The sequence below is a fragment of the Cynocephalus volans genome, chromosome 2 (assembly GCF_027409185.1).
Source record: "Cynocephalus volans isolate mCynVol1 chromosome 2, mCynVol1.pri, whole genome shotgun sequence".
Lineage (NCBI taxonomy): Eukaryota > Metazoa > Chordata > Mammalia > Dermoptera > Cynocephalidae > Cynocephalus > Cynocephalus volans.
In genome coordinates this window covers 22,701,469-22,727,787 of record NC_084461.1, presented here as the reverse complement: position 1 = coordinate 22,727,787, position 26,319 = coordinate 22,701,469, and the positions used below count along the sequence as shown (strand labels likewise).

At 35.1% G+C, this 26,319-nt stretch overlaps 1 protein-coding gene across 2 annotated transcripts in view; it reads left to right on the top strand.

Annotated features, from left to right (window-relative positions):
* The window catches only part of LOC134369529 (cadherin-10), a 140,427-nt gene that overhangs the window by 60,928 nt on the left and 53,180 nt on the right, over positions 1-26,319 (top strand). For both annotated transcript variants that reach the window (XM_063086006.1, XM_063086007.1), the window contains 3 exons: positions 10,682-10,976; positions 12,355-12,474; positions 12,898-13,065. In XM_063086006.1, coding sequence (XP_062942076.1) covers positions 10,682-10,976; positions 12,355-12,474; positions 12,898-13,065 — 583 coding nt within the window. The remainder of the gene's footprint in view (positions 1-10,681; positions 10,977-12,354; positions 12,475-12,897; positions 13,066-26,319) is intronic.

Below are 26,319 nucleotides of genomic sequence, written 5' to 3'. Positions count from 1 at the left end.
ATAAAAGTTGAAGGGAAATAGACAAGTTATACAGGCATGGTTTTTCCTGATATTTTGGGGGAATAGGTATCCTCATTTATGATTGTCTTTCAGGCAAATGAGCAATCCCCTTTCCTGATGAAAATACCCACTTTGATTTCTCAATTTCTTTTTACTGTGGAAAGCACAGAAAATTAAGTCAAAATGAATTTTTAATTTAGTGATTTATGGTTATATTTCAGAGGATCTTTGTACTCCCTGATACTGCATGTAACATTGATTTTGTATTTTATACTCACACACACCCACACCCACTTATACATAGTTATTTTTCTAGGATAGCATCCATAGCCTTTTTTTATTTTCTCATTTCAGTTAGTGTCTCAAAAAGTCCAATAAAGGTAAAGATTCAAACCCCTTTTCCTCTTTCTCCTCCTTGCTTATAGCCCCTCAAGACTGCAGGCAGCTGCCTGGTACTTCTCCTTTGGGCATCCAGTCTTGTACCTGTCACTCTACAGCTTTCAAGATGAGAGCATTTCTAGAAGCCTTAGAGACCCAAGAGCTTCAAACACCACCTCTGTAGCAAAGTCTCCCAGACATTTAAAGTCTTAAAATACCACAATTAGAATTTTCATCACTTCTTAAATTTAGTTTAGTTCAGTTCAGTTCAAGAAATATTTATTTAAATGAACTCCTTCATGAACATTTATCCTTAATACTCACCTTCCTTTGATACCTCCTGTTACTGTACCTTTCTTGGAGGAAAGTAAGATTCTCAGCTGCTTGTATAGCCCTTTAAAAAGAAGTGATCTTTCTTTACTAATTCTTCTATAATCTTTTCTCACCTTATAAACCAAGAATAAATTTCTTGGTTTTTAAATACTTCGCATTTACTTAACAACTTCTTAGACATGTATGTACTTATATCCCTATATTCTAAATCCAAACTGCTTAAGGAGATTTCTCTAAGTTGTGGGGAGAAATAAAGTGTAAAATTGTTTGATGTCTTTTTCAGACCATAAGGAGATACTTTTCATAATTCAGTAATTTTCAAAAGTATAAAAAGATTCCAGACTTCTAAAAGAATATGAACCTTCTCTAAAATATTTTTCCAGTAACTTTCTCTACAAAGCATAAGCTATTGTATCAGAAAGGCTATGTCTATTGTGTATTTTACATACCACTTAAGGTCTTGTAAGGTTCTTTAAGTCATGTACTGAAATGGCTGGTCTTTGAAGCAGTTAATGCCTGTAAAATATATTTTTTAAAATTTCTGGTCTTCGAAGCATATAATGCCTGTAAAAATATGTCTATAAAGAACTTAAATCATTGCCTTTGCTGCAATCTTGGTACATTTGCCATGCTAGCAAAGAAATACAAGTATACCCTAGTTGAGACACTTCAAGATGTGAATTAGCAGCATTTCTAGCAAAATGCCATCTAGTATTTTAAAGCACTCTTTGCTAAGAAGTCTGACATGTTGTAGGGTCTTAAGTAATTCACAATTACTTCAAAGAGAGCCCCTAAGGTTCTAGGACCATCAAGATTAGACATTCCGGCCAGGATGGGCCATACGCACAAGGCCAACCTTCAATAGGCTGCAATCTTAGAAGACCAAAGGGGAAGAAGAATCCCTAATTATTTAATCCAGACCCCACTGGGGTTTTTCTTCTTGGGAGACATCACTAGGCAATGTGCCAAATATGGAAAACAAACCACTTCATTTGTTTTGCCAGGCACTAATCTACGAAGACATCAGGGTCTTTAAATCCTCCATACTTGCCTCTGGCCCCAGAAAGAAATTGTTCAGAGAAGTACTTATCTAAATCATCTATATGGGGTATTTAAATTATTATAATTGTTTATAAAATCCATTCCACTGATAAGCTTTATTTATCCTCCCCATTTCTATTTTAGAAGGAAGAATTGTTTCATTGGGATTTATAAAATTGGACTATATTTTCTTATATCATTAATTTTGAAGTAGTGCCCTGAAGAAAGCAAACTACACTTGAAGGACGATTTTCCCTATGTTATTCTGGAAACTTGACATACTCCCATTTATGGTTTGCCACCCTTCTCTTTTTTATTTTCCCAGCCCCAACAAAATGAGTAACTACTTATTTATTTCTGACCAGATTGTGTTTGCTGGCTTTTACATGCTTTTAGCTGCTTTCTGATGCTGGGCCATCTTTACCAGTATTTTTTATTGGATGCAAATTTATTTGATTTAATGCTTTATTTTCCATTTGATATTATGTTACTTATTGGAGTAATTAGAACAGGATGCTAATGTTGATGTGACCAGAATAGCATAGCAGATTTGCCACATTCTGGATTTTTTTTTTTTTTAACAAAGTATCTCAGCTGTTTGAAAGAAAAGCATAAAATTATCACTGTACACTGGAAATTCTATTCAACAATTTCTGATATTTTTAGGTTAATAAATGTGAAAAAAAGCAGAAATTGTTAAACTCAGATTGTGAATGTTATAGTCCTTGTGATTCATTCATCAAAATTTACCTCTCAAAGAAGTAGTCTAACCATTACAAATACAATTCTGGTATAATTCTACAGATATAATACTAATTTTTCTCCCTGTCTTTTCCCAGTTTGGGAAATGAAATGAAACCAAATACAAACAATTACTAATATCTAAATGGTATCAATATTCTAAATGAGAAATAATCTCACAATATGAGGATACTTCAAAAAGTTCATGGGAAGATTTGCATTATCTTTTATTTTTTCATGAATTTTTTGAAGTACACTGTATAAGCAATATAAATTCTTCTGAACTAGTAATCCTTTACTGGCATCATGACAAATAAGGATTTTCACTTTCATTAAACTTGTTCTTTAGGGCCGGCCCCGTGGCGCACTCACGAGAGTGCGGCGCTGGGAGCGCAGCAGTGCTCCCGCCATGGGTTTGGATCCTATATAAGGATGGCCAGTGCGCTCACTGGCTGAGCGTGGTGTGGCCGGTCACAAAAAGACAAAAAAAAGAAATAAAAATTGTTCTTTATTTTTGTTCTAGCCAAGGGTAAAAAGATAAGGCAACATCTTTTATCTGTTATCCTTCTGGTAACAAGTCATTTAAACTTCCTATACTTTGTAGATAGATGCTTTGATTGTTTCTTGTAATATTTTCCCATTTAATGTGAGAAACTAGAAAACAAAAAAGAACTGGTATTAAGAGGTAAAGATCTGCTAGGACCTGAATGTTTGTATCTCCCACAAATTAATATGTTGAAATCCTAACCCCCATGGTGGTGATATTAACAGGTAGGGCCTTTGGGAGATGATAAGGCCATGGGAGTGGCACTGTCATGGATGGGATTGGTGCCCTTATAAAAAAGGCACAAGAAACACCCCTTGCTCCTTCCATCATGTAAAGACTCGGTGATAAGGTGAATTCTGTGAGTAATGGGTCCTCACCAGACACTGAATTTGCTTGTCCCTTGATCTTGGACTTTCCAGCCTCCAGAAGAGTAAGAAATAAATTTCTGTTGTTTATAAGCTCCTCAGTTTATGCTACTTTGTTATAGCGGCCTGAACAGACTTAAACAAGTTTCTAGCAACATAATCTGTATCCTAAAGTGTGATCTTAATTTAACTTCTGTGTGATCAATAATTGATTGGATCTCTGTTTCCTCTTCTTAAAAATTAAAAAAAGACGGTCTTAAGTGAGATAGGCCATAAGACCCCTTTTAGCTCATAAACATTTTATACAAATGTCTTAAGATGAGTACCTTACAAGAAATGTTATACAATTATCAGAAACCTGCTACATTTCAAATTACCAGACATGTATTAAATAATTTGTGCTTAAAATATTTCTTTAAATTCAATAGATTGTTTAGTTTTATATATTAAAACTACTCAATATAACCAAATAAGTTATAATTAAGCATATATGAATAAAAAAGTTAAATAATATGAAAAGGACATTTAAATGTGCAGTGCAGTACCAGTTGTTCTATTTTCATTAGTTGTCATGTATCTTGCCATGTCCTTTATCTGCTTGTGAATTTACAAAGAACACAGCAGGTTGTGAATTTTTAATAGGCATTTCTCAAGGAAAGAAAAGGTCAGTATTAGCATAATATTCTTCTTAAAGATTTGTGGCACAAATGTTTCACACCAGAGAACAGGTGTTACTGAGGAACTAAAGCCACAGTAATCTAATATTTTTTTTTCTATGTTTAAAGAAAACTGAATGTCTCACATAATAAAATAGTACAAGACAAATCAATATAAAAGTTATTTCTCTCAAAGTAGATGCTGTAAGTTTTTTGGCACATGATCTATTGATCCGACTTCCCTGCAACATAAACAACTGATTTTGTTCAATTAAATGTTTCATAAATCCAAGTATTGATACCTAATATCCAAATAAAAAAGGGAAGAGTAATGAGAAAACTACAGCTACATGGACTGACCCTTGTCTGATCATGACTTAGTAGATGAGCTGGAATGGAAAATAAAATTGCATCACACACACAAGGCATGAGGGAAGGAGATAAAACCGGGGCAAATGTGGAGAAAGTATGCAAAGGAAAAGATAATTAAAATAGTAAAGAGAAAGAAAAAGATGAAAGTGATGCTGGGAGAAGGGTGTGAGGGCCTGACAGTCAGCCTCAACCCACCCCAACTTCTTACCAGGCTCTTGACTCCACCACAGGAAAGAATTCAAGAGCAAATTCACAGTAGAAAGTGAGAACAGGTTTAATGTAATGAATAAGTGATACAGATTCCACAGAGAAAGTTCAGCCTTGCTCCAGAGGCTAAGCAGGGCCCACACCAAGTTTAGTACAAAAGTAAGAAATATACACTTAAAGTTTAATACAGAGTGCAGGCTGGCTCAAGAGAGTGAGCAGCTGGTTTTTGAAAGTAAGTTTGATACAAAAAGAGAGAAAGACACACTCGGCAAGCAGAATGAGTGGCCCCTGAGAGAGTAAGCAACAACCCACCTTCTGCTGGGATTCAGCTTTTATAGTTTCACTATTTAATGAATATTCTATTAAGGGGTTTGTTCCCAGTCATGTTACATAATCTTGCACATGCTTAGTTTGTCTTCTTTTTGGAGCATGCTCATTGGTCAAATCCCATCACATGCACCAGACATATTCAAGAACATTCTCTGCTTTTTAGCACCCCTAGTAGAAGGTCATTCAGCTACCAGGGTTATACAACTCTTCTCTAATGAGCATGCCCAGCCACTGGATTTGCATAGCAAGCTCCATGAGTTGGCAATTTCCTCCTGTTGGTCCTGAAAATAGATTGAACTAGCAACAGTAACTTTGCTCTAGCTGAGGGCTTAGAGGAGGGGCCTGAAAGGTTGGGGAATGGCTTGTAACCTAGAGGTGAGTTCTGTAACCCAAGCCCAGGGAAACTGAGTGCCTCCTATCTCGAAAGGAAGCCGAGGCTTGAGACTGTAATTAAAGGACAGTGTCCATTGATCTCTTTCCATAATTGTTAGTTAGAAAAATATCAGCATCAATAGACCTACTATTACATAATCTGGTAACCTATTGGTTTCATCTTTGGGAACAAGCAATTCCCCAAGTCTCAGGAGATGTAGAAATTCATCCTTCTGCATCACTTATTATAGTAAATATGTTGTAGTTCTTTCCTTGGCCATTTCTCAAATACGTTTTTTAGGATTATCTTCCATTAAACATAGGCCAAAGCCGAGCCACCAAATATGGTCACTTTTGTCCTTTATTGTAGTGTTAGTGTTCGGTTATTTTCCTCTGTGAAAAAGTGTCCTTTTTAATGCAAATTATCATTAATACAAGCTCTAAGCTCTAACTGTTCAAAAATGTAAGTCTGGCTTCTTAAGATGAAAATGTATAAATTTGTAGGTCTGATTTGCTTTTCTTAATTATATTCTCGTTGGAGAAGGTAGAAATTCTTTCATTTTCTGATTTTCAAAACCACAGTTTAACTTCAACCCTCATCTCTTTGATTTCCTGCTACTATGTTCAATTTTGTAATCCAACATAAACTCCCACAGTGTGTCGTCCAATTACAAGATTTAATTTTCACTCTCTGTAGTGTAAGTGAAGGTAAAAATCCTGCTGTGATTTATATTCCAAAACTGAGCTTTATCAAAATTAAAATCCCACTATCTGAGCAGCTTTTTTTGCATGTCTAATTGGAATAGAACTGGTTTTAATGATTTTCATCTTTTCATCTTGCCTCCTTTTCCACCTCATATATATGTTACTCCAGTATTGTTTCTAAGATGTAAAATTTGTTTAAAAAAATTTCCCAGGTTCAAACCTCTACTCCTTCTTTATTTGGTAGTTTAGGTGTTGTATGCTTAAGAAATTCTCACTCATTCCTCTGGGCTAGTTTAAGGGCTGTCCTATGAATTTCCAGTACACATGTGTTTGAATTTTCCATAGAACTAGCATAAAATTATTGATTTGCTTTTAGAAGTAGCTGACTCTTATGAAAGTAAACAAATATTTCTCAATTAAAATTATTGCATGAGTAGGCAATAAACATCATAATTGCCTACTGTAAACCACAAAGTAACCTGATCAAATGATTGATAATATCAATAATATTTTCTTGAACTATTTTGATTTCCAGACAGAACAAGAAATATGCAGTGCTTAGATCTGCCATTTGGAAAATTGCCACTGTGTTGCACATGCATATAATGGAAATGTTTCCCAGCAACTATGTGCATTTTCAGTTACTAAGAACATCAATCTTGTGACTTTTTTGAGAGTGGTTCCCTGGACAACACAGTGATATCTTGCTTCTGAGAGCTTTTTAGTTAAAGGCAGATATTTCCTTTTTTCAACCTTACTTTATTGTTCATAAATAGCTAAAAAAAAACAGTAAAAGCCTATTTGTTACCTGACTTCTTTAACTTTTTCTCCAAAGTACTCATTTGGAGTTTTCCTTACCCATTATATCAGAAATAATGAGTGTTTATCCAGAAATCAGGAAAAAAAAAAAAAAGTTTTGTCCAAAGTTAATGACTAAATGCTAATTACTACGAACTGTTAACCAAAAAGCACACTGCTTTTGTAGACCCAGCGATAACTAGAAATATATTAGATATATATTTATATTTAGTTATTTTAAATATTCTTGATGTCCATATAAAAATGTTTTCACAGTTGAATTCATTGTTATGTTCCCAAAAAGGAAATTTTCTATTAAAGAAATAAAATTGTATTTTAAATAGAAAGTGATCAGTTTAATTCCTACAGTTAATTAGATAAAAATGTGTGTTGGTGTGAGTAATCTAAAGAGCAAAAAATAGATTTGATTTTTCACATAACTGAAGAACATTGTTTTAAATTTCTAATTCTCTAGACTACAGGTCAGTGTGCCTATTCTGATTTATGCTTACACTTTATATGAATATTAAAAAATGAAACATGTCCATGATGACATGTAAATTATAATAAATGCTGTGTAGAACTTAAGAAAATCTATAGTTTTAAAAATATTTATCAAATAAAAAATAAAATTAAAAAATTTTAAGTGTAATCATTTGTGGCAAATAATTGAACTGTGATCCTAGTATATAAAAACATGTATTGGTTGAGTGCTACCACTAAAGAAAAACTTATAATCCCTGTGTTTTTCTTTTTTTTTTTTTTTTTTTTAATTTTATTTTGTCGATATACATTGTAGCTGATTATTGCTCCCCATCACCAAAACCTCCCTCCCTTCTCCCTCCCCCCTCCCCCCAACAATGTCCTTTCTGTTTGCTTGTCATATCAACTTCAAATAATTGTGGTTGTTATATCTTCTTCCCCACCCCCCGGTTTGTGTGTGTGTGTGTGTGTGTGTGTGTGTGTGTGTGTGTGTGTGAATTTATATATTAATTTTTAGCTCCCTCCAATAAGTGAGAACATGTGGTATTTCTCTTTCTGTGCCTGACTTGTTTCACTTAATATAATTCTCTCAAGGTCCATCCATGTTGTTGCAAATGGCCGTATTTCATTCGTTTTTATAGCTGAGTAGTATTCCATTGTGTAGATGTACCACATTTTCCGTATCCACTCATCTGATGATGGGCATTTGGGCTGGTTCCAACTCTTGGCTATTGTAAAGAGTGCTGCGATGAACATTGGGGAACAGGTATACCTTCGACTTGATGATTTCCATTCCTCTGGGTATATTCCCAACAGTGGGATGGCTGGGTCGTATGGTAGATGTATCTGCAATTGTTTGAGGAACCTCCATACCATTTTCCATAGAGGCTGCACCATTTTGCAGTCCCACCAACAATGTATGAGAGTTCCTTTTTCTCCGCAGCCTCGCCAGCATTTATCGTTCATAGTCTTTTGGATTTTAGCCATCCTAACTGGGGTTAGATGGTATCTCAATGTGGTTTTGATTTGCATTTCCCGGATGCTGAGTGATGTTGAGCATTTTTTCATATGTCTGTTGGCCATTTGGATATCTTCCTTAGAGAAATGGCTACTTAGCTCTTTTGCCCATTTTTTAATTGGGTTGCTTGTTTTCTTCTTGTAAAGTTGTTTGAGTTCCTTATATATTCTGGATATTAATCCTTTGTCAGATGTATATTTTGCAAATATTTTCTCCCACTCTGTTGGTTGTCTTTTAACTCTTTTAATTGTTTCTTTTGCTGTGCAGAAGCTTTTTAGTTTGATATAATCCCATTTGTTTATTTTTCCTTTGGTTGCCCGTGCTTTTGGGGTCGTATTCATGAAGTCTGTGCCCAGTCCTATTTCCTGAAGTGTTTCTCCTATGTTTTCTTTAAGAAGTTTTATTGTCTCAGGGTGTATATTTAAATCCTTAATCAATTTTGAGTTGATTTTAGTATACGGTGAGAGGTATGGATCTAGTTTCATTCTCCTGCATATCGATATCCAGTTATCCCAGCACCACTTGCTGAAGAGGCAGTCCCTTCCCCACTGAATAGGCTTGGTGCCTTTGTCAAAGATCAGATGGCAGTAAGTGTGTGGGTTGATTTCTGGATTCTCTATTCTATTCCATTGGTCAGTGTGTCTGTTTTTATGCCAGTACCATACTGTTTTGGTTATTATAGCTTTGTAGTATAGCTTAAAGTCAGGTAGTGTTATGCCTCCAGCTTTATTTTTTTTGCTGAGCATTGCTTTGGCTATTCGTGGTCTTTTATTGTTCCATATAAATGTCTGAATAGTTTTTTCCATTTCTGAGAAAAATGTCTTTGGAATTTTGATGGGGATTGCGTTGAATTTGTATATCGCTTTGGGTAGTATGGACATTTTCACTATGTTGATTATTCCAATCCAAGAGCATGGAATATCTTTCCATCTTCTTGTATCCTCTCTAATTTCTCTCAGCAGTGGTTTGTAGTTCTCATTATAGAGATTTTTCACCTCCTTGGTTAACTCAATTCCTAAGTATTTTATTTTTTGGGTGGCTATTGTAAATGGGCAGGCTTTCTTGATTTCTCCTTCTGCATGTTCACTATTGGAGAAAAGAAATGCTACTGATTTTTGTGTGTTGATTTTGTATCCTGGTACTGTGCTGAAATCATTTATCAATTCCAACAGTTTTTTTGTGTTTTTCAAAGCCAAGTTCTGTTCCTCCTCTGGCCAAGTTCCTCCCCTCAGGGTAAGAATTCCACGGGAGGCAGAGATATACCCATCTGGTACCTATATATCCATTTACAGAATGTCTTCAAGATACTTGGGACCCGTTATTTCCTTCCCAAACCTTCCTGAGCTTGTTTTTAGGTTCTACAAGGGTCTCTTTTCCAGGTCAGTCACCCAAAGGCTGGACTCATTTGCTGTTACATGAACTCTAAGACTGAGGGCTGGCCTTATTGGCATCTGTTGAAAAACAATATAGATTGAATTTACCCATGTCACAGGCTCCTGCGCTAACGTTTGCACTGGGATGGCATGTGTACTGGGCTGAGATGTTCACATGAATGCTGTCAAAGCTCTTTGATGTGATGACTTGATTCTGGAAGATTCAGTGTGGTTATGTTACAGGCAAGGGGGCAAGAAACAGGCTTGCCCTGCTCTGCCTTGTTCCAGCACAGAACTTGACCTTTGAGGTTTTTACGAAGATAGATTTGACAAGGTAGGAGACTGGAGCACATTTTATTTTATAGTTTATTAATTTGGTTTATATCTTTAAAATAAGTCAACATGCATAGACTTCTATTCGTACTCTTGCTCTATGTCCCACAAATATTTGTGTGGTAGTCACTGTCTTTTGTATGAACCAAAAAATGATGTATGGTGTTTCTAAAGTAAGAAACGTGTGCTACAACTTTTCCTGCTAATTTCCCAAAATAAATCTGAACTAAAAATTATATAGGAGATTGATTTCCTGAACAATAAGAAAGTAAAAGAATTTTTCATTTGCAGAAAGAGATGAGAGAGAAATGTTTACATCAACATATCAAGACTGATGGCCTAGGTCTTTATCAGGATTTATTTGCCTGTGAAAATGGTTATTTACCAAGCAAAGCCAAGAGGGGAGCTTGGTTTATTTGTATTATTTTTTTCCATTTAGAATAAAAATCACACTGATATGTAAAAGGCTATTCCTAGTTTTTAAAGTGCATAAATGAGTGTGATCAAAGTTATTCAACTCTCATTTCAAGAACTAAGACAACTGACCCCACTCTTCAGTGATAGGATTTGATGGACTTTTTATGAATTCGTTCAGCATTATGTACCTTTTCTTTTTTCATTTCCCCTAGCTTCATTCAGACCAAGATAAAGGCGATGGATCACTCAAATATATTTTATCTGGAGATGGAGCTGGTACTCTTTTTATTATTGATGAAAAAACAGGTGATATTCATGCCACAAGAAGAATTGACAGGGAGGAAAAGGCCTTTTATACTCTACGTGCGCAAGCTATTAACAGAAGAACTTTGAGGCCAGTGGAACCAGAATCTGAGTTTGTGATCAAAATCCATGATATCAATGACAATGAGCCAACGTTTCCAGAAGAAATTTATACAGCTAGTGTTCCTGAAATGTCTGTTGTAGGTAAGTTCATTTATAGCATTTACAAGAATATTGAAAAAGTGTAAAAAATAATTATCAAGAAATTCTTTTAATATTATGGCCAATTAATTTAAATCATCTTTTATTCCCTAGCATGAGTACATATTTAATTTTTTATTGGGGAAACAATAACTAAAAGAAACCAATAATATTAATGCATTTTATATTTTCTATGGATTACAAAATTAGATTATTGAACCTGTAAGACAGAAAGCATGAAAAAAATAAAACTATAGTATTCAAGAAAATGTAATTTTCCTTTTTAATGTAAACAAATGGGAGGTGTATTTATAGGCAAAAGAAAATAAGACTGCTTTAGTTTCTTTTATTAAATAGAAAATGAGTTTTGGTGTTCTGTTGAAGGGTGTTCTGTGGTTAACAGTTAAGTTTAGGCTTTTGAGTTTTTTGACCACAAAGAAGTTATAAATGGATAAGGTGATAGTTACATTAACTACCCTTACCCAATCATTGTACAACATGTACATGCATCGAAACACAAGATTGTGCCCCCAAAGCATGTGTAATTACAATGTCAATTAAAATGATTAAATAAATAAAATTAAATGATAGGAAATTAAAAGCATCAGCAAACACTGATAACATTTTTAGAGATATATATTCAGATTTATTAGAGGAGTAGTCACTTCTTAAATGTGTACAAAGTTGTTTAAACTGACGAAACAATTCTGGTGTTTTTTGTTTTGTTTTTTACCTGTAACAGTTGTAATAGCAAATTTTTAAACTCTGCCTTTCTTAAAAGCATTGTTCTGGGATTATTATTTAATATTTACTTTGCTAAATCCCATGGACTTTTGGCAATCACCTTACTATAAAGCCTTTTTAATTATCTTGAACTTTGTTAAATAGATTTTAGTAGTTCATGGAACTTGGGATCATCTTGGATTGATTCTAAATTTAGAATTTAATCTATTCATAAAATTGTATTCTAGAGCAGATGTTAATTATTTTTAGAGTTAATTAGTGGAGAGGGGGAAAGAAGAACATACTTACTCCTTTGTGATTAGATATGCCCTTTACAAGAAACAAATCTATTATGTGAAAATGAATTTAAATATCAAACCTGAGCATTTGTAAAATGATCCCATTTATTATATTCTGATACACTGTAGCATTAACTACTGCATGCATTAAAATATACCTGTTGTCTAAATACTATGTTGAACTTGGAGTTTCCCTGTGATAACACTATATGTATATGATGTTCATCCAAATTATATATAAAAGTTTCTTTAAGAGGTCATTATTAAAGCCAAAAATCATTCAAGTCTTCAATGAAAACCAGTACTTTTGCTCCTCCTTCTGGTACTGTGCAGAACTAAGCTGAATTTGGATACTTCAGGTACTTCTGTGGTGCAAGTCACAGCTACAGATGCCGATGACCCTTCATATGGGAACAGCGCCAGAGTCATTTACAGCATACTTCAAGGGCAGCCCTATTTCTCTGTGGAGCCTGAAACAGGTCAGGAATAATGATGTCTGCTAATTTAATCATTTCGTGACATTTATAAGTAGAAAAAAAGATGGGAGAACAAGAAGAAAACCTTGACATTAACACTCATGGAAGAGCAATGTTGCCACACTTGAAGATTTCAGAACTCAAAGTTAAATGATTGCATGAGCTAATGGAAATATAACTGTTTTGATGTTTTCACATATGGATTTAGATCACTCTATGGCACATATGGTATTGCTAGGAAATAGAAAAACAACACAAATTGTAAAGTATTTACACAGAATCACACACAATTTCTAGACGATAATAATAGCAAAAACATATTTTGTCTTTCAAAAAGTCACTAGTTTAAAAATACTACTTTTGGGTTTAATCAAATAATAACTGGGAATTTAAAGAGGATAACTACAGTTTCTTTATTTTCTCAAGGTATCATCAGGACTGCTTTACCAAACATGAACAGAGAAAACAGGGAGCAATATCAAGTAGTCATCCAGGCCAAGGACATGGGTGGCCAGATGGGAGGCTTATCGGGGACCACCACGGTGAACATCACGCTGACAGATGTCAATGACAATCCACCTCGCTTCCCCCAGAGTAAGTGCCCTTTAATGGTCATTCTGTGGGGCAAAAGACTTAGAGAAGAAAAAGAAAAAGAGGAAAAAAAAAAAAAAAAAGCAGTTGCCAATCATTTAACTTAAAACACATTGAAAATGTTTTTTAAAAAGAACAAAATCGTGCTCGCTTCGGCAGCACATATATTAAAAAAACCAAAATGTGTATATGTTGATGAATTCACTGTTATGAAAAGATAAGTTAAATATGTCAGGGATATTTCAGTCAGAAATAGGAGGACCTATGATTTCAAAACTTCTTCATATGTGTAGTGGATTGAATTATTTCTCCCTAAAACTAACTAAAGCTTGAATTGTGTCCCCCAACTTTTATGTATTAGAAACTTAGCCCCCTCTGTGACTGTTAAGAGGGTGGGAAATCCTATTATGGTAATTGAAAGGTGGAGCCTTGAAGAGGTGCTTGGATTGTAGGACTGTGCAGTAGTGAATGGATTAAAGATGGTGGTCATGGGCCTGGTTCTGAGGGCTTTAAAAGAGGAGAGTTTGTCTTTCTGCTCCCTCTGCTTCCTACCATCTTGCAATGTGAGACCCCTGGGTTGCTGTCGCCATGACCAGATAGACTTTGGACTTTCCAGCCTCAGAAACTGTAAGCAAATAAATTCAGTTTTCTTTATAAATCACCCAGTTTCGGGTATTTTGTTACAAGCAACATAAAAAGACTAATACAATATGTATCCTTTGCATCTATAACTGTAATTTAAGAACTATTTCTTTCATTTAGCAAAAGGAAATAATGTTTTATTGGAAAACACACTATGTTATCATTTTACAATAAATCTGTTTATTTCTACTTAGAATTTAATAAAGAGGATCCTAACCTAAGGGTAAATTTTTTCAGTAAAAAATCTAATTTGACAAATTGTAAGGACTCCACCAGAAAAGGCTGTGTAGAGAGAACCTTACAAAAAAATCAAACTTGTATTTAATATCACTGTGTATGGAATGGCAGTCTTACTAAAACATCTTGTATTCCTGACCTCTGTATTTTTCAGTGTCATCAGGAATACTGGATAACAGTGTATACTTCATTAAATAATGTAAGACTAAATAATTTAACATCTATGGAGCACTGACTCAGTGGCTGGCACTTAGTATACTTATGTGTTCAATAATGTTGCTTTGTGCTAGTTCTACTCTATTAGATTACTATTATTATTCAACATTATAAAAGTAGGGTAAGAACTTAAACTTCCCTGCAAGTTGGCTGATCCAAATTCAATAATTCCTGGTATGCTGCACCAAAAATTTCAGTCATTTGGAATGGATAGGGACAAATGACAACTCAGATGTCCTGCTTCATTCTTTCATTTATTTTATTATGTGAATTTATAACAGTGGTTCTCGATCAGGGAGTTTTGCCCCAGACAACATTTGGCAATGTCTTGAGACATTTTTGCTTATGTCAACTGGTGAATACTACTGGTATCTAATGGGTGGAAGCTAAGGATACTGCTAAGCATTCTTACAATTCAAATGAATAGGAGTGATCGAACCCAATATGTCAATAGTGTCCAAAGAATTATCTGGCCCAATATGTCAGTAACGGGTAAGATGAGAAATTTTCACATATTCATTTATATAAACATATTTATTAAGAACACACTTACATAATATACTATTTTAGAAAACAGGTACATGATGTTTGTCAAAAAAAGCCCAGATTTGGATTCTTATCACCTTTCATTAAAACAGGGGAAGCAAACCATGCATAAGTTAAAAAAATTTAAAAAAATAAATAAAAACCCAAAACATTGTATACTTGCAAGATTCTGGTTTAGTCCTGGAAAAAATAAAGAGTAACTTGTAAGACAATTCCATAAGGATTTTGGGATGGGGATGGAAGGAAGGGTAATGAAAGGTCTTATTTAAGAGGTGATAGTTTATTTGAACACTGCAATACAGAATAGACCCAGCTATACAAAGAGGGAGACATCTCTAAGCAAGGAAGCAGCATATGCGAAACCCTGAGGTTGGAAACTAAATGGGGTACGTCAACAACTTAAGGCTCACGTGAATGGAACATGACAAACAATGAAGTGGTTGGCAGGAGATGAGTTTAGGGAGTTCTACATTCACAGGAACACTGGTAATCACAAATTATTATTGGTATTACCAAACTCATAACTTTGTGCTTGATTTAAGTTGTCAGCAAGGTGTTGTGCTTTTAGAAAAGAATAAATATGTGGACACAAATAAAGCTATGTACATTAGTATGATTCTAAAAGGGAGACAATGGATTAGGTTAGCAGTGCATCTTAAAACTGATATCCAAAAATATTACCTGCTCTTTCACTCTATTTATTAAATTGCATTTTTCTCTCACAAAATTATATTTCTGTTGCAATTATTTGAGAATCCTGGGTTATATCAACTGATTTAATCTAATTTTTAAAGGAATAAGTAAAGAAAAAATCTATCGCTTACCTTCCAGCAGCAGGCACTGTGTTTGCAATTAAGCACATGAAAATTAATGTCTTAATTCTTTATCATGAGTGGCTTATTGCCTAGGAGGGAAGAGAATATTTTAATCCAAAATAATCAATGCAATAAAGGAACTATGCACAGATTGCAATGGGCATACAGAGAAAAGCACTTATCCAAATATGAGGGATGGTAGGATGAGTACATCCTTTATAGGGGAGGCTTTTTTAGAGAACTTATCTCTTCACTTAAATCCTTTCTTAAAACTACTATAAGCCATAAGCACAGGAAGAGAAGAAGAAATTATGAAGTTGGATATTAGCAGAGCTACCAGTTTATGAAAGAGCAAACTATGTGCAGGAAAAATGATAAAGGACGTACTTCAAAGTGATGGAGAGGATTATCTCTAGGTGGTGAAATAATAGATGGTTTTAATGTTTGCTTATCTGTACTTTTAATTTTTTATATATTTTTATAATTTGGAAAAGCTAAAATAAATAAATAAATAATAAATAAATAACTATAACAAGGGATGGATAGGGTGAACGTGACAATTGCTTTGAAGAAGTTTGATAAAATGAGTACCAGAGAGGAGCTATTGGAATTTACATAATGGGGGGTAATTGTGGATGCTCTTTCCCAGTTGGTTTAGTAGAAATCCTTTGGAAAGAAGCTAGAAGAATAAAACAAAGGCAGAAAGAACACCCAAGAAATAATGCCTGTATTTTAAGTACTGAGATGAACAAGAAAATAAAATAGAAAAGAAATGTACTATAGCAGTTAAAGAAAAGTCCTAGGTTAAGGGTGGGGCAGTAGATAATTTTTGAAAGCCTAATATATCCCAGGCTGTAACCAGGAGTTAGGGCTACAGTGGCCAAGAAAGGAGCTGAGCTCCTGGATGAAGATGTAGGCAATAAAGTAATAAACAAATGAATGTATAGTATGATGTCTGGTGGGTTGGTAAGTGCTGTGAAGAAACATAAAACGTAAGGCAGCTAGAAAAGGACAGGTGTACTATTTTGGAAAGGATGAATAGAGAAGACTTCTGTAAGGAGGCATAAGTAATTTCAAACACTGAAAATGCATAATATTTGGCAATTTAGCTTCCCAGGACCTCAGTTCCTACATATACAGTACCTATCTCTAGCAGTGTTATAATTAAGAAATAAGGTCACTTAAATAAAATGTCTTCAGTAGTAATTAACATAAAACAGGTTCTCAGTACATACGGATTTTTCCCTCCCCTTTTCCTTCTCGTGAACTGTTTCATGTTTCTAATCTTAGTGTTTTCTTTGCTCTGATGTCTTGCTGCCATTCTTTTATGGCCAACAAAGATGAAATAAAAGCACCTTAAACCTGGAGAGAGATCTGTAACCAGGAGAAACATAACAAAACGAATGCACTTACCTAGTGTGTTCCAGTTAACACTTCTGTTAATGAAGACTCCAGAGCAAATGTTCCTGCTTCCTAACCAGGCAAACATTCAGTGGGCCTTGAATTTTGCTACATTTCATTGTGCTGTTAGAAAAAAGATATACTTCCATACCTTGAATCTACCATCCAGTATTCCCACTTGAATATTTTTGGTCCTGTTTATCTCATTTCCTTCCTTTTTCTAAATCATAAAAACACAGAAAATCCTAGAATTATGTAAAATCATAAAAACATAGATCATGGAAAAGGTCCGTGAAAAGATTAAATAAACTGGAATCATTATATTGATAAAATGTAATCAATATTTAATAACTGAATTTAAATAACTGAAAGGTCCATGAAAAGATTAAATAATGGAATCATTACAGGACTTGGCAAAAACAAATGGGACAACAGAATTTCTTTCCAAATGATCTTTTTATTAAAAAAAGAATCCCTGAGAAAATGTTACAATATTGATTTTCGTCCAGTCCAGAGTGTGGACTGAATGAAATGTCAACTCATTAAGGGATATCTAAACTAGAGAGACCAGACTAGCCCCAGTATCCTTGCCTTATAGCTGCAGAGAACACAACAAGAGACACCAGAAAGGAAGGTCCAAGCCTAGAGCAAAAGGTTTTGCAAAAGCAAGTCGGCAGGTGGTCAGGTTCCTAGCCAGCCAGTTGGTGCCTAGGACTTGGCTCTCCTTCTTGAAAGAACTATAGGGGGCGGGATACCAGTAGGATTCCAGAAGGAAGGGAACTAAGTTCTGAGGCTCAGGCAAAAGATCCCAGCTCGTAAATGAACCACAAACCTTAGCATGTACTTTGAAAAGGCCACAGCTCTTTATTCACATGTAGGTGCTTTCCCATACATCCCATCAGTGAGACAAAAGACAAAGAGAGCAGAGTATTTTCACAACCTCCTCAACCATCGGTGTGGGGTCCTGAGAAACCCAGCTCTCACAGAACCATGCTCTATATACTTCACACTGACTCTCAGGTATCTTTGCACACAGCTTAGGTTGACAAGTGGAAGTCAGGGACCAATAACATGCAAAATTATATAATGTCAGCCTAGCTGAGACGTATGAGAAGAAAAAACAACTTATAAACAACAAGCAAAAGATGATCGTATTATTGAATGAGTCCCTTAATTGTATGTAGGATATTATGCATATACATAAACAATATCAAATTAATGAGAATTTGATATGATATTTATTATGTAAGAATCAAGATCTATCCCAAATGCACTCAAAAGAGTGAATTTATTGCTGTCTGTTATATTTTTTTCCCATGGATTACTGAGAATAGTAACAAAAATCAGTTATTCTTCACCATTTGGTTAATGTTAGTTCTAAATATTAATACAAAATTTCTGACTTATAGGAAAGTTTTTATTAATATAAATTATATGTGATAGGAGACATTTGGGAATGCACATAAACCTAACAAAGCACTTACTTCCTAAGCATTTCAATATCATTTCTTTATTACTTTCATCAAATTATCTCTAAAATTATTCATAACTACAGCCAATTCAGAAGAAATACTAAAAAATTTTACAATCACTCAGAACCTGAAATAGATTTTATATCTATGAATTCTTGTTTGTTTGTTTCATTTGAATATCCTTGATTGGCTACTGACTTTAGCTCATTAAATTACTTATATATGAATTATCAGGTTTGCCTAAATTAAATAAAATAGATCAGCAGTATAAAAGCAATGGTAATAACAGGCATTGTACTAAATACAATAAAGTATGACACAAATATTAACTCATTTAATTTTCACAACATCTGTATGAGGTAAATAATATAATTACCTACCCCATCTTATTAAAGAAAATAAAACATGTAAAGTTATGTCACTTGTTCTTGATTCTACAGCCAGGAAATAAGAGGAAGATTAGGGAACCAGGTTATTTGGCTTAAAGTCTGTGCTTCTGAGCACTACAACAACAAAGAAATTGATACATTAAAAACTCTCTCTTGCTTGATGCATTCTACTTGTAGTTAATTCCATGATTCACTACTTGCACAGAGATGATAAAACCAACTTCAGGCATGGCACACTGAATTCTTAAAATGTCCATGCATTTTTATACAAAGACAGGAAAATCATACCACTATTGGTTGGTACTTTTGTGATATCTAAGGACCAAACACGACTGACCCCTTTTTGGAGATCCTTACACTGCTTGGGCAGGTAAACAAGTTTACATGAGACAAGGTCTTTCAAGGAAATGTCTATATGATATACATAGGGATTTAAGACACGTACATTCAGTGAGCTATGAGACTACCATAATCCCGGCCTGATACAAGGGAGATTTGATTTAATAAGTGCTGATTTTCGCTTTGTAAATAGAGTCAACCTCTCCTCTACTGGGGATCCCAAGGTAATGTAGGCCCCAGGCTGATTTGCATATTTTTAAATTATCAAGCACTTTTCAACTAGAGCAACTGTCAGGTATGCCCCAAGGAAGATGCTTTAGCATGAGAAAGAGGAAAATGAAATTAAAAAGTGTCTCTTTTTCCCTTTTTTATTATCTAGAAAAAAATGAATATACTTATATTCAAAGCACTGATCTGCAATTTATATTGGCTAGATAAAGTGTGATTTTTACTGTGACTACCAAAATACCTCCAAACATTTGTAAGATTTTTCCTCATGGTCCTGATGCCTATAGATTATAAGAATTACAAAAAATAATGCTATCAAAGCATGTATTGATTTATTAGACATTGACTGAAGTCCTACTGTGTGCCAAGAACTATGCTAAGAAATAATAAAGAATAATCTTAAGATTAAGAAAAATAAGATGCAGAATACATCCACTAACGATTTACACTTTGATACATATACAGACACAAACACTCTCTCACGGTCTCTCTCACACAAACTCGAACACACACACAGACACACATATATTTTGTTACACTGTAGTTTCTATTATACTCATTGTCTCTCTCCCTCTTTTTCTTGCTTACCTTTGTATATATACCTCTATAGGTTTGGTGTACATATGTATAAATGTAAGTATATATGCATGCATATACATATGTATACATAAACATGTGTACACACATAATTGGAGAGAACTGCAATAAGATTTGTGCTATAGTTGTCAATTAAAGCCTAAATCATAAAATAATAAACTCTTTCAGATGTAAGGAGATCAGGAAAGAGAAAATTATTTAAAACCACTTCTAAAATAAATAAAAATTTTTCCAGGCACAAAAATAAGAGGCACTGAGGGGAAGGGCATTTCTGTGGGGAGAACCGAATGAACGAAGCCTGCGTTCAGTGAAACGTGTGTCACTTGGTGTGGCTGGATCCCGGGGTTCGAAGCAGGGATTGTGAGAGATGAGATTGTGAGAGATGAGGCAGTATTAGCATCATGACGAGGATTAGATTCAAAGATGAAATGCTGCATGTATTATCTAAAGAATCATTTTTCCGGAGAGCACCAGGCACAGTTCTTCATTTTGACTAATTCTGGTAGCCACGAGCTTGGAAAAGAAGAGCAAGAGGTAACAAGAGTCTGAACTAATGCTGAGGAGAGGAGGAATTTGAGGTATATTTAAGAGAATGGTCTTACTATAGGATTTAGTGACTAGGTCGATAAAAGGTTTGAGGAATAAAAGGTAGGAGGATTGATAAAAAAGATACTTTCGAGCTTTCTACCAGAAGTGTTTTTTTGAAGAGTGAGAAAAGGATTATAATTCCATTTCAACATTTTCGATTGAGATGTCTGCAGAAAGAGAGTGGATTGTTAAGTATCTAGTGGCTAGTGAAACATGTCCATCTGAGCTGCAAACACGACATGTAAATGAAACATAAAATCTTAGTAGGTTAAATGATTAGAGTGACAGAACCTCAGGAAATATACATTTTGCCTGTGTGATGAAATATATAATTCTCTCAGAGAGATTGTGTACATGGAAATTATACAGAAACCCACTTGGAATGCTCCAGTTATTCCAGTGGATAGTTGCCTCAAACTAAACTACTTGGCATTTTGCACAATGGAATTCAAAGTCCCTCTTTATGACGGTGCAGTCTCAAACAACTTGAATAATACCTGTGGGTAGATATAGAAATAGAAGTATAGCTATCAAATTAGCAATGCAAACATGTTTAGACACAATTAGGCTACAGAGTTTTTAGTACACATATGATTTCAGGCAGATGCATTGTAAAGAGACAGAGTAGCTGTTACAATGTACTATATTTATGAATAACTAATTTAACATTTATCTTAACCTCCCCCAATCGTATACAATTTTTGTATGTTTCTACACATTGCAATGATTTGTATGTATTGATGCCAATTAACTTAGAGACAATTTCAGAGAAATGTATCAAGATGGATTCCCTACGCTCTGGGGATTTTCATGTTGCTTTCCTCAAAGGTATGAACAGGAAACAAAAACATCAAGCAGCATCTCGTTTTGCTCTAATTTAACTTAAATGCCCAAAGCTAAGTTGGTGATCATGTCTCCAGCGCTCACAGATTTGGGTTTCTCTCTTTCCTCTAGTGAGAGTCTTCAATTCCAAAGCCTCAGTAGTTCGTCAGTCTCTGGTGTGACTTTCAGCTCTCCTCTGCTTTCTCCTAAATGCCCATTTAGCAATGCATAATTTCCTTAACTACTCTGCAGTTCCCTCCAAGGAGCTTTATCTTGTTTTTAATTTCTTCCTGTTAAGCTCATTAAAAAACATCTTTCAAACATTATACAATGGAATGGTTTATAAACGTGCATAATTGTGTTGTTTTTCTTAAAGCAAGTAGTGTTTGAGATTATTATGCAGCATAGAGATGTTACAATAAGATTACACACAAAGCAAATACAAAATTAAACTAATGTTAAATTATTTTGGTGATTCATATAGTGGTGCTTTTTTATTCCAAGTCTAAAAACGTAGAGAGTTCTCATGTCAATGTTGAATAGCAACAAGGGTAGGGAACAAAAGATAAACACAAATTATATCTCTTTGAACCTTATTGGTTTTTTTTATCAACCAAAGCAGGGAGCTATTTGTTGCTAAACTAAAACCCTGGAGGTAAGTCGTTTTCTCTTGTTGCCTCTCAGTTTATTTCTACTCTCTTTTATTGTTCTTAAGGCAGCCATTCTGACACATCTCTTACTTCCCCTGTCTTAAATCTTTTCTCCAAAGTCTCTTACTCACATTGAGCTGTCAATTATTTCTAATTATAGTAGACAAATCTGCAATGCTTTTAATGTTCAAGTGCAAAGGTCCTATTGATCAAATTTTTGGTAGATAAGTGACCTGAAAAATCAGTCTTGAAATACATCAAAATTGTTTGAAATCTTTAAGAAAGTCAATTCAGATTTTGTGTGTGTTTGTCAATAACAGTTTGAAAATGAACTTACTTGAGTAAGTATTTTTTGCTCTGTCCTTAGGAAGCATTCTTTGCAATATTACCTTCTAGATTTTTATTTGCTTAATGCAGCTTTCTGAATGTGATACAGATATGGCAATTACCTCTCTCCTCCTCACATTCATGCCTTTATGCTTAAGTGAATTACCAAACTAAGAACATACTCACCAGGAAGAAATATTTATCTGCCATAAACATTAAAAGAGAAGCAGATGATTCAATCTGGCACCTGGGAACGAATTTAAAACATCTATAAATTGGAGTTGATAGAAAAGCATACCACATAATTAAAGCTTCATCAACTGTAAGATAAAAAATAAGGAGCATGCAAATAAATGCCTTTAAGGAGAAATGAAACTTAAGATGGGTGACAGGCACTCCTTTGCCTTTATGAGTGTATGCATAACAATCTATGCCTCCTTTCTATTTCCCCTCCTGCTGCTCACCCTACATGGTAAACACCTTTGGAGAAAGAACATGCTGGCTCTCCATTAAAGGAATTTCACTTTGCTTGACAAACTAGGATACTCATATTCAACAGGCTAGTCTTGGAAAATAAATTAAAAAGTGGAAATGCATTGCTCTTTCATACATTTAAAATATAGAAATGTCCTTTTCAATTTTGAAAAAGACCCAATAAATGTTGTCCTAAAAATTATTTCTGAGCATAAACATAATGCCAGAGAAAAAACATATATGTAGGGCGTTGAATAAAATTGTGTTGAATGAATTAATTACCAAAGTTGCCACACAATCTACTTTTGTTTCAGGGAAAAATAAATATACATTTGTGTGTGTATGCTTTAGGAAAAAATACAAATATGTATGTGGGTATATGCACACATAGCTCACCTACTTAATCTCTCTCTTTCTCTACATACATCCCTCTTGACACGTTACCGTGAAAGAGAACTGATAGAGCATCAATATAGTTATATCCTCAATAAAGTTACAAAATTCACGCTCATTGTAATGTGAACCAATGGAGCATGATCACTTTTCTGTTTAAGTCACAGAAGGTACTAAAAATTAACATGAATAACATTAACTCATCAAAATGAAATACACCTCATAAAGAATATTGTCTCTACACAATCAAGAAATAAAATAAAGTGATAAATAATATTGGATACTTGACCAGACATATAATGGCAAATTCAAAGCAGACAGATTTTCAGAATCTAAGCATGAGCCTTTGAATACAAATCAATCTCAAAGAAGTCCAAGCTAAAAATAAAAACTGGGAGAACAAATTCCCTGAGATAATACTCACAGTGAAATCTGTGACAGCAAAATTAATTAAACAAAGTTTTTTTTTCCTTTGTTCTCTCTGTGTGTGTGTGTGTGTGTGTGTGTGTGTGTGTGTGTGTGTGTGTGTGTGTGTGTGTGTGTGTGTGTGTGTGTGTTAGGAGAAGATTCTATGATCTAGCAACGTTTTACTATAATCAGATTATTTCTATTATCATCAGGAAGTTTTTTTTTTTTTTGAAAATATGTTTCACTAAAGTGTTAAGTGCACACATATTTAAAATATATAAATTGATGTGTAAAATAAGCCACCCTTTCCACTCATCCTCACCCCTAGATCTAATTCTCCAAGAAAACAATTTTAAATTGTAACTCTTTTTAGTCCACCTAGGGTTAAGCTACAATTCTCTAAATAATATCTTCTTGTTATTTATTGAGATATTTTATACATTATCTTCTTTTCATGATTGATGAAAATGGAGCTCAATTATACCCCAATCGATTCTTCCCCAAATATAATTATGTTATTTTTTCCAGTTTTCTTTTTTAGTTGTCTTTGCAAATAGAAATACTATGTTATGAAGTTTCTTTTATAGCCACCTCTGTAAGTCTACCTCTCTTTCTGTCCCAAGAGCACTCTCACTGCAGCCCTAATATATTTTAGTTTTTTTTTTATTGTCTCAACCAAAAACTGACTTTTTTTTTTTTTTTTAATTTTATTTTGTTGATATACATTGTGGCTGATTATTGCTCCCCATCACCAAAGCCTCCCTCCCTTCTCCTTCCCCCCCCCCAACAATGTCCTTTCTGTTTGCTTGTTGTATCAACTTCAAGTAATTGTGGTTGTTATATCTTCTTCCCCCCCCCGTTTTGTGTGTGTGTGTGTGTGTGTGTGTGTGCGTGCGTGTGTGTGTGTGTGTGAATTTATAGATTATTTAAGAGAAATACCACATGTTCTCACTTACTGGTGGGAGCTAAAAACAAAAACTGACTTTTAAAGTGGAATTTTCAAGATACTATGCTATTAACTGTGCAAAATTTTGGTGTTTTGCATCAAAATTCATAATACAGCATACCTTTATTAGTTGATTTGTGTTGCTTATAACAAAATACTTGGAACTGAGTCATTTATAAAGAAAATTAATTTTATTGCTTACAGTTTCTAAGGCTGGGAAATCCAAAGTCCATCTGATGGTGGCAACAGTGACTCAGGGATCTCACATTGCAAGATGGTGGAGGCAGAGAGAGCAGAGAGAGAGATAAAGACAGACTCTCCTCTTCTTTTAAAGTCCTCAGAACCACAGTGCTGACCACCAGTTTTAATCCATTTACTACTGCAAAGTCCTACAATTCAATCACCTCTTCAAGGCTCCACCTTTCAATTAGCATAATAGGATTTCCCACCCTCTTAACAGTCACAGTGGGGGCTATGTTCCTAATACATAAAACTTGGGGGACACAAGTTAAGTTTCTAATACATAAAACTTGGGGGACACAATTCAAACTTCAGGGTGTTTTAGGGGGACATAATTCAATCCACTAAATTCCACCTCTGGCCCGCCAAAACTTGTGTCCTTTTCACATGCAAATACATTCATTTTATCCCCAAAGTCTTAACTTGTTTCAGCTCAAAAGTCCAAAGTTCAAAGTCCTGTCTGTGAAATCAATACAAGTTATCTACTTCCAAGATACAATGGTAGGACAACATAGGGTACGTATTCCTATTCCGAAAGAGAGAAATAGGCCAAAGAAAGGGGTAACAGGTCCCAAACAAGTCCAAAACCCAGCAGGTCAGGCATTAAATCTCAAAGCTGGCGAATCATGTACCTTGACTACATGTTTTATGTCCTCCGTAACCTGGTGCGGGAGTTGGGTCCCCAAGTTCTTGGGCAGCTCTGCTCATCTATGGCTTTCCTGGTCACAGGCCACACTTCAGCTCTCTCAATCTGGCATTGTGCTCTGGTAGCTCCACAGGTCTGGGGTCTCCATGGCGGTCCCACTCTACAGCTCCACTAGGCCTGGTGCTGTTGGGGTTTTTTTGCTGCAACTCTGACCCCACATTTCTGCTCAGCATTGCTCTAGTGAAGGTTGTCTGCAGTGAATCCGTACCTGTGACAGATCTTTTCCTGGGCCTCCAGCCTTTTCCATATATCCTTTGAAATCACGACAGAGGCTCCCAAGCCTTCCCAGCTCTGGCATTCTGTGAGCTTTAAGACCTAACACCATGTGGACTCTGCCAAGGCTTGCGGCTTGTATTTTCCAAAGCTGCAGGCCCAGCCACACCTGGAGCCAATTTAGCCATGGCTGGAGCAGCCAAAGCAGCTGGGGTGTTGGTATGGGGTGCAGCATAAGAAGGCGGCCCTGGGCAGCAAGCATGTGAAGGGCACCTCAGGCCTGTTCCCCAAAACCATTCTGTCTCCCTAGGTCTTTGGGCCTGAAATGGAAGGGTTGGCCCCAGAGGCTTCTGTAGTGCCTTCAGGGCCTTTTCCTCCTTCTCCTGACACTTCCTTTCTTTTGCACTAATCTTCTTAGCTAAGGCTCGCTGGGCTGTGTCATTACATGCTCTCTGCTTCTCTACCACATAGCCATGCTGCACATTTTCTAAACTTTTATGCTCTGCCTCCCTTTTAAATTCTGGCTTTATGTTATGCCTTTGCTGCCATAACTTAGAGTAGGCTCCTGCAAATAGCCATTCAGCTTCCTGAATGTTTTGCTTAGAATT